The sequence below is a fragment of the Mizuhopecten yessoensis genome, unplaced genomic scaffold (assembly GCF_002113885.1).
Source record: "Mizuhopecten yessoensis strain PY_sf001 unplaced genomic scaffold, ASM211388v2 scaffold9433, whole genome shotgun sequence".
In the NCBI taxonomy this organism is placed as follows: Eukaryota; Metazoa; Mollusca; class Bivalvia; order Pectinida; family Pectinidae; genus Mizuhopecten; species Mizuhopecten yessoensis.
Window position 1 is genome coordinate 162,379 of NW_018408045.1, and position 10,120 is coordinate 172,498.

Sequence of the window (10,120 nt, forward strand, 5' to 3'; positions counted from 1 at the left end):
AACAACAGAGTAGAGAGAGGATTAATGACAATAGCAAGAGCTATGTGCGTTTTTTCATTATTTAGATGTTACTTGGAGGTGGGAAATACGTATACTTACAATGTGAAAGGTGTGTGAGCGAAGTGTTTCCGACAGAACATGAACAGTCAGAACGTGCATGGTGGTGTTGGTAATAATCTTCAATGTAAACATACATTTAGGACTCGCATAACTAAATTAGCAGCAGCATCAAGGGTTTCACATGATTGTACTCCCTACCTTAAAGTTCCGGTGAAATACAGTACATCTGAGAAATCTACATGTGTAATTGTTGACACATTTTTATTGAATGAAATATACAGATAATTAACTTCGAAAAAATGTATGGTTTTAGTACATTCTAATATGTGATGGCGTATTTACATAAGGTCAAATGTCAGGGGGTGTTCCCGTTCCGCTTCACCGATTTGTCTCAGAAGCCTGTAGAGCTCCTATTGGTCATTAAACATGTCAGAAGTGTTAAACTTCAAAAGATAAAGCTAAGTAATAACATAAAGTCAATGATTTAGTTGTGCGAGTCATTTAACGAAGAAAAGTATCGGGGTTGTAGATAGACACTGGATGTTCCCCTATTGGCGATAGGTGTAGGATATAAACAGGAAAAATAAGGTCGAAGAAAGAGATTGATTGGTACGATTCGAAATCAACATATATGAATAAGAAAACATGAAATATTTTTGCAGTGATTTTGACATTAAACTACATATTGCACTGCAATTTATCAAACGAGTTTTTTCCTTTTACTGATATTTTATTTATTCATATATAATTGATTTGGCCATTTTTTATTTACGTTTTGAATCACTGCACAAAACTAATTCATTTGTTGTGATTGTTGTAATAAGCATTTTCATCCACAAAAATCTTTTAAATTACGCTGGTCAACTTCACACCATATAATGTATTCTTCCAATAGCCATCCCTGCTAATTGTAATCTGCGTACGTAATTATAGTGGTACCGTTAAGTGGTTCATGTATGGTCATCAGATGAGAGCAATCTTTATCAAAATACAATCTATTGAATAATGACATTCTAAATTGGCATTAACATCAAGCATGAACTTAGCTGTTGCATGTAAGTACAATTGAAACAAGGTAACAAAAACATACAAAATTATAACCTAGAACAACTTGTCATATTACTTTTTTTTACCTCTTATATATTTGGCAGCGTCACGGGCGCAGTGCGCAAGACTTTGGTAAAACGTCAAGTGGTGTAGGTGATACCATTCTGTATAACATCAACCAATATATAAATACACATATCTATAATGAACGTTTACTTGTTGTTGCTTTCAAGTTTGGTTTGGTTCGGTTTGGTATTGTTTAACGTCCTATCAACAGCTTAGGTCATTTAAGGACGGCCCCTGTGTGCAAGATGCATCCGTGTAGTGTTTGCGTGTGTGTTTTGGGAGGCTGCGATATGCTCGTGTTTGTCTCCTTGTAAAAGCGCGGAACTGATGCCGACTTTATAGTGCTAATTCACTGAAACATACTGGCGAAGACATCCAGCAGAACATCACGCCCGGTCACATTATACTGACAATGGGCGAACCAGTCGTCCCAATTTCTGAGCGTTAAGCAGGGGTAAAATCTACCATTTTTACTGACTCTGGTATGTCTCGGCTAGGAACAGAACCCAAAGCCTTCCACACAGGGGCAAACGCTCAACTAAAGGCCAAACGTGGGGCATTGTTAAGGGGGACATTAGGAAGTAAATTGTTTAGAAAGAAGAGAAAAAATACGATTCCAAATTTAGTCGCCTCTCACGATCATACAATGGAGGCAGCAGGTACAATTCTTACGTCCTACTTGCAGGGAATACTTTCAAGGAGTTCTAGTGACAAATTTTTGTATATTATAATCAAACTTTTCCGAAACAGCAAACTTTACCTTTAACCAATGTATAGTTTCCCTTATCATAGCTAAAATTTAAACTGTGACGAACACAAAATAAATAAAATAAGCCAATATAAATTTGTATGAATTATATTCTCCAAATAATATTCTTGGTCATTATATATAATTTTTTTTTATTTCAGAACTGTTCTATTCTTTTTTTACATAATGGACGAAATATGATACATCATGAGATACACAAACATACGCGTATAAACAAAACAGTTTTGAAAGCAGAATAACAGATATTTATATATTCTCATAAGAAGACCGACGAACGATAGTATTTTACATTACAGGATGATGACTTTTACATCTAACCACAGTACCAGAACACTTAAAACTTCACTAATGTCATTCATATAAGAAAACAATTTTGAAAGCATACTATACTTACGATCATCCATAGGCGAACAGCTATTTCCAACTAAGCTTTTTAGGTCTGTACAGAAAGTTACTCTTATTAGATATATGTTAAGCTATATGTGTGATATATTTATCATAAGCACAAACATGAGCCCAGTCTTTGTTTGATCTTGTTTAACTTGTTAGTTCCGATTTTGTTCTAATGACACGGTCACATCACAACTTTAGATTTGACAATTAAGGTTTGTTATCAATATTTCTATGAAAGTACTGGAGGAATATTTCTTAAAATTACTAAAATTACTACTGACCCTTATGAGAATTAATTTCCCTTTTACAGCACTTTATCATGTAAGAATTATAAATTGTAGCATTTTGCATATAGTTATTCAGTTGTTGTACAATAACATTTGCCAAATTGGCAAATGATATATGTTATTACGAGATTTAAGGTATTGTACAAAATTCCCCTTTAGGATTTTCAACATAGGACTGGTAATAGTAATTGTAAGGGCAATGAAGAGCAAAGAAGGAAAAATATCATCTTTTGTAGATCTGGTAAAGATTATTTGATGAAAGGCGCCAAGATCATTCTAGGATCTCTTGTCTAAGGTATATAGAAGAAAAAGAAAAATCTGAGATCAATGCAGATCTTGACTGATCGTACAGGCATACACATAGAAAATATACTTACATCTATAGTGACTGTTCTGAAGACAGTCTTGACTCTCTTTGAAGCTCGTGGTATGAGAAGCTACAAGGTGAGGCAAACCAATATCATTTATATCGAATAACACAAAAACAAAGATTCATGCGGCATTTCTATCAGATATGAATGACAATATTTAATCAGCTTTTATACATATGTTTACGTAAAATAATGCTTCATAAAAATACTTGACTCTCTGAGCATGTGAGACGAAGTTACGATAATTAAGCATTTGGTGATAAATTAAGTATGTTTTACCTTATGTTTTTAAATGTTTTGGTGAAAATTATAATTAAGGAAGTCTATGTTTTACTTTTTTAGCGTACAAACATTCCATTTTGTATTTGAAGCAAAACTGCTAAACATTATATAAGACTTTATTGAAAACCGATTTGATCAATGAATGATGGAATTAATGTTTTAGTATATTGCAGCGTCATATCAGCCCATTCTGTTATTGATGGTATAATACAGTCAATTCTGTTTTGATATAAACAAACTATTTCATGAAAACTAAATAAAAAGGGTGAATCATGAAAAAATCTCATCAGAATGGAAAAGTCTACACATTTCTGTAAGATTAATAATAATAATCTTTATTTAACGTCATGTACAATGGTCAATAACAAACATAAGCTCTGTAGAGCTTTTATTACGATGCCGCTAAGGGAACAAATGGTGTGTGTTTTCGTGGTGGAGGAAAACCCACCGTACTATCGGAGGGATAACAACTAACCCTATCAGACATCACTCTCTTTTTTTCCACCACCGCTGGGGATCGAACCGAAATTCTTCGGAGAGCGAGTGGTCTGACGCTCACGCTTGATTGTACACAGTAGTACAATGACTGTGCGCATTAGCGATCACGGCTACCGAGGCACCCAATTCTATTTTCTTTTATGTCACTACATGAACTAAAGGAAAATGTTTTGATAAGGCAAAAACAGAACTATTTTGTACTAAATAAAAACGAAACCGCTACATTCCTATCAGGATTTTGATATACATATTAAGCATAAAATCGTATATACTATTATTCATTTAAATTGATATGAACCAATTTAAAATATTAATGATTTATGTTTAATTTGGAAAGAAAAACTTGTGCATGCATTGCGCGGAGATACAATAATAATTCAAAACTGGAACCGTGTGATGGGCGGTTTGGTTTGGTTTTCTTTTGTTTAATGTCCTCACAACTAACACTATTTAAGAACGTACCTCCATGTGTGTGTAATGTATGATGGTGTATTTACCTCCTTACGGATCTTATACCGAACTTAAGAGTGCAACTTAACTGAAGACAATCAGCACAGTATTCCAAAATGTCACATCATACTGACAACGGGTGAACATGTTGTTGTCATTACCCTTAAAGCTGAACGTTAAGCATGGAAAAACAACTACCATTTTCAAAGACTTCGCTATGTCTTGGCCTGGGGACAGACCGCATTGCCTGCCAAAAATGGGCGAACATTAAAGCCAAAAGTGAGGTATTGCCGAGCAAGGCACTAGGAAATAAAAGGTAGTTAGAAGTATTGAAAAATAATAAAATTCCATATATTGCAATGGATGCAGCAGATTTACTTTAGTCGCATTTGTGTCCAAAGTAGATGGCAAGGAAGCAAAAAAATAGATTGAGTGTGTGATGAGATGTAGGCGATGACTACAAGGTTGACAACGCATCGATAATGACGAGAGCGACGAAGTAGAAATGCAGATGACGAGGTGACGAAGTATAGACAAAGGTTACGTTGAGTTGACAATGTGACGATTGAACGAAAGTAGATGAAATGATGAACAGTTACAGCTGCGTTGTAGACAAAGATGGTTAAGACAAGGATTACGAATTGGAAATGAACACGACGATGTGAAGACCAAAGGAACGAGTACGAACAAGAAAGTATAAACAAGTTGTAAAAGAGAAATGAAAGAATTCGACGAAAAGTGTGGGATAAAAACAAATATGACGATGTGCAGCGCGAACGACAAGGTGTCGACAGATATGATGATGTGTAGGCAAGAATGAGGAGGTTATATCGTCTATGTATCGGATTCAGAGCGGTATGTGTTTCGGATCGGGTGTATGCGTCGTTTGTAAATTGACAAACTTATTTTATTTTAAGTTTATAACTTATTCATAGCATACAAATTTTCTTATTACTTTTTATCATGCTAAATATCAACCTTTACATGAAAAGGTTGTTGATTTCACTACAGGCCAAACAAACGATAGTATCGGTTACTAACGAGGCAACACCTCTTATTTTCCACCTGCCTTATGTAGTTTGGTGTATTTAAAGGTGTACATAACTACAGCATATTACTTGTATTTTGCTTGGAGTTCAATAACTTATGAATTGTGCATATACAAAGCGTCCAATATTTAAAGCCAAGCGAAACGCTAATATATACCTTCCGAATGAGCAACGAAAGTAAATTTGCTAATTAACGCGATTGCGAAATATAAGTAGTCTGCTATATGGTTTTACAGTACAAGAAACGTCATATAGATGTAAATATTTAGTGAAAATGTTTAATATATGCTTACCCCTTAATGATGCTTGGCTTGTTCCTAATAAACATGTTACTGCAAAAATGTAACCTGAAAATAACAAAACATGTTATAGATTACTAATAATATCAGGTACATATACTAAGATCTTCATAGAGTAAGGATAAAACCCTGCCACAGACAAACCAGTTGATTCGTTTGTTTCTTTATATCATAATCATAGTAATTGTCCCCTTTTAACTNAGATATAGAAGTATTTTTTGAAAATTACACGTTTTCGCCCTTATTTCGCAAACACGAGAGGTAAAAAGGGAAAAAAAATCCTTGCTAACAATAATTTTAATCAACTTGCTTCTTGACAAAAAACCATATCATTTGAATTCAGTGCTTGTAAAATTAAAAAAAAAAATACACACACCTGATGAAGCAATAGATTTTGGTAATAGATACAGTATTCTAAAAATGAATTATGCAGCTAATTCGTCCTTCCGAGACTCCAGCGGTGATGCTATGTGCAAACAGGAATGTATGTCGAATACATGGATCGTATTTAACACTTTTCAAATCGGATAACGTCATTTATCTGATTAAACAGGGTGTCAGAATACGAAGGTGTTATAATAAACAGGTTTTAAACTATTTTATTATAAGGAACACAACACACACAACAGACACATATTCACATATTCACCTAAACAATCATCCTATCCAATCGTACAGTCATTATGTATTTTGATCTGGATCAATGTTTAAGTAAATATCACAATTTGCGTTGCCTTATCAAACCTAACGTTAAAAACTAGCTTGAACGATACTGAAAACAAACCTTACCAAAACAAAAGACAGCTATACCATTCATGGTGGTGTTATCTAAAGCAGTAGGTTATTACGTGCTTACCTTGACATGTAGTAGGGATGGTCGTCTGATTATATTATCTTAACTTTTCGTGACCGGCATATTCTTATCAGTCAGCAATGAATACAATGGTCAAAGACGAGATGACCCACTTCCACTTACTTTTGACATGGTTTAGAAAATACAATCAAGACCTTACAGTAAACCTCGTAGGTTACACGTTAGTTCACGTACAATTATACAATGTCAAAAATCTGCGTTTTATGTATAGTAATAGCACATCATAATCTCCATTAGATTTACAGTTATACTACGTCATAATCTCCCTTTAACCATTAAATGTACAGTAATACATTTGTACATCGTAATAATCCACGTCGAATGGCATTACTACCTCGTAATAGTCTGCATGCAGTTATAATCTCCGTTTTATGAACACTAATACCACATCATAATCCCGGAATTTTGTAACGTAATACCAAATCATTATCCCTATTTTGTGTACCGTAATACTAAGTCATTATCCCTACTTTATGTACCGCAACAACACGACATAAACCCTGTTTTATTAACAGTAATACAAAGTCATAATCTCCGTTTTATGTACAGTAATACCAAGTCATAATCTCCGTTTTATGTACAGTAATACCAAGTCATAATCTCCTTTTTATGAACAGTAATACCAAGTCATAATCTCCGCTTTATGAACAGTAATACCAAGTCATAATCTCCGCTTTATGTACAATAATACCAAGTCATAATCTCTGCTTTATGTACAGTAATACCAAGTCATAATCTCCGCTTTATGTACCGCAATACTAAGTCATAATCCCTAATTTATGTACTGTAACACTAAGCCATAACCTCTGTTTTAGGAACAGTTACATAAAATTATAATCTCCGTTTTATGTACTGTAATACCGCGTTATAATCCCTAATGTATGTACTGTAATACTAAGTCATAACCCCTGTTTTGTACACTGCAATACGAAGTCATAATCCCTAATGCATGTAATGCAATACTAAGTCATAATCCCTAATTTATTTACTGTAACACAAAGTCATATTCCCAAATGTATGTACTGTAATACTTAGTCATAATCCCTGTTTTGTTCACTGCAATTCTATGTTTTATGAACAGTAACTTAGTCATAATCTCCGTTTTATGTACTGTAATACCACGTCATAATCATTGTTCTACGTACTGCAATACTCAGTCATAATCCCTAATATATCTACCGTAATACTTAGTCATAATCTCAGTGTTTTGTACTGTATTATCACGTCATAATCTCTGTTTTATGTACTGTATTATCACGTTATAGTTATTAAGCGAAAACTGCAGATAAAGACGTTTTTCAAGGGGCCATAACTCTGCCAACTGGAGTCCGATTAAAGTGGTACTTGGCCGAGCCCTTAATGCGTTTAACACTGTTACTAAGTTTGAAGACAATCGGATTATATTTGCAAGAGTTAATGAATAGAAACGGCAGAAATGGTCATCGAATTTGGCCAAGCCGTAAAGGTGTTTAATCCTGTGACCAAGTTTGAAGAAAAATCAGTTAACATTTGTAATAGTTATTTCACGGAAACGAAACGCAGCAGATAATTATGTTTTTGTTATTCAAGGGGCCATAACTCCGCCAAATGGGGTCCGCTGAAAGTGGTCATCGAACTTGGTCGAGCCCTTAAGGCATTTAACCCTGTGACCAAGATTAAAGACAGTTGGTTAACATTTGTCATAGTTCTTGCACGGAAACGAAATGCAGCAGATAATGACATTTTTCGTTATTCAAGAGGCCACAACTGCACCGGCTAGGGTCCGCTGAAAGTGGTCATCGAACTTGGCCAAGCCGTAAAGGTGTTTAACCCTGTGAGCAAGTTTGAAGAAAATCAGTTAACATTTGTAATAGTTATTGCATGGAAACGAAACGCAGCAGAGAATTATGTTTTTGTTATTCAAGGGGCATATAACTCCGCCAAATGGGGTCCGCTGGAAGTGGTCATCAAACTTGGTCGAGCCCTTAAGGCATTTAACCATGTGACCAAGTTTGCAGACAGTTGGTTAACATTTGTAGTTATTGCACGGAAATGAAGCGTGACAGACAGACAGACGGACAACCCTAAATTAATATCACCCGTTTCGGTTAAAGCGGGGGATAATAATCATCGATTGATTGCACAGAAACTGTGTTGAACAAACGTTTCATAGGGGGTACATTATAAAATCTGTCACGTATTTGTTTGAAATCAGCGCTTTCAATCCTAAAGTGCTTGACTGTTGATGGCTGATCACTGGCATGATAATAAGATTGGTCTTTCCGATGCAACATGTAGCTATGTGTGGTGTATGTATGGCCTATGCGTGGTCGCGAAAGGACAACTTCCTCTCCGCGGTCCGCTCTACCTTTTACACATGAACCTACTACATCAGGTTGAACTGAAAATAACTTATTGTTTCTTTCTTCAAACCATTTATTTTGCCAATTCGTTTTAACAAAATTAGCTATTGAAGGTTAAAAATCAGAATAAGGTAGTTTAATATATTTCGTATTGAGGTTAAGTGCTGCCTTAGCAGCTCTATCTACTTTTTCATTTCTATTCATTCCGACAAGACCGAGAATCCAAGACAAGATCAGTTGACAGAAAACTAAAATTCTGTTAATACGGAGGGCAATATTTTGAACGAGATTCTTGTTTTATACCACTTGTATATATTCCACAAATTTAATCTGAAAATGGAACTTTATATGGTTTGTTTTGTTGTCATGCTGTTGCTAGGACCTCAAACAAAAGTTTTACATTTTCCCGCGATAACAAGCTGTTCTCTCTTACTGCGTTGCCCCCATGCATAAATAGAAAACAATACCTGTATACGTTTATTCACGTTTGCATCGGAATATTTAAAGCGCTTTAAAAATGTAAATATAAGGAATGAAATTATTTTTTTCAACATTCATCAAGTCATAACACATTGGCTTTATGGACACATTTACGATGAATCGCGTTCGGTCAAGATTTGGTCGTGACATAAATTCATGATTGTTGTTATGCCATGGCTGTGCTTTATTCTTTAGATGGTTTCGAATAATCGTTTGATCTACGGGATGACCACCTGTCCTGTTCTTCTTGCTTGACCTTCGCTTTGTCTTCCTCTTACATTGAAACTGTTTTAAGACTTCGGATGCCAAAGTGTTTTCATTGCCCAATATTTTGGTAAAGCATTTTGCACTGTTGGTCTATTTAGTAACGTGCTTACCAAGCCCTGCCTAATGTCTGGTACAAAGGACGGTGCTATTTGAAGTTCAGACGCTGGTCCGAATGCTTTGTTATTGCTTTTAGACCAATACCCCCACGGTCGTTGTCATATTACTTGTACATGTATACACGTAGACAACAAAAACGTTCAAAGGTACGAAAAAGTCTTTGTCAGTTAATTAATCCGATTGTATACTTATATATAGATATTCTGTAAAGGCAGGCTCAAGTTAAACACGGCCCTTCATTTTGCCTTTCTTAATCTTACTCAAGTTATAGTTTTATGAGGAATTTGTCACAGGCAAGATTTCACAACAAGCACGTCGTTGTATAAAACATGTAAGATTGTATATTTGAACAAATATAACTTTATCCTCGTCTTTTGAAAATGACAAGGTAAAATGATTTTGTATCTTAAGCATAGTATACATGTATGTATTCATGAGATACAAAAACAAAATAAGATAAAATATCTCT

At 34.9% G+C, this 10,120-nt stretch overlaps 1 protein-coding gene across 2 annotated transcripts in view; it reads right to left on the bottom strand.

The window, feature by feature from the left end:
* LOC110458140 overlaps window positions 1–6,400 on the bottom strand; it is a 30,688-nt gene extending 24,288 nt beyond the window's left edge. For both annotated transcript variants that reach the window (XM_021509728.1, XM_021509727.1), the window contains exons 1-6: window positions 6,361–6,400; window positions 5,566–5,619; window positions 3,000–3,059; window positions 2,337–2,381; window positions 1,194–1,271; window positions 100–177 (exon numbers count right to left, since the gene is read on the bottom strand). In XM_021509728.1, coding sequence (XP_021365403.1) covers window positions 100–177; window positions 1,194–1,271; window positions 2,337–2,381; window positions 3,000–3,059; window positions 5,566–5,619; window positions 6,361–6,388 — 343 coding nt within the window. In that variant the 5' untranslated portion in view covers window positions 6,389–6,400. The remainder of the gene's footprint in view (window positions 1–99; window positions 178–1,193; window positions 1,272–2,336; window positions 2,382–2,999; window positions 3,060–5,565; window positions 5,620–6,360) is intronic.
* Window positions 6,401–10,120: the final 3,720 nt, after the last annotated feature.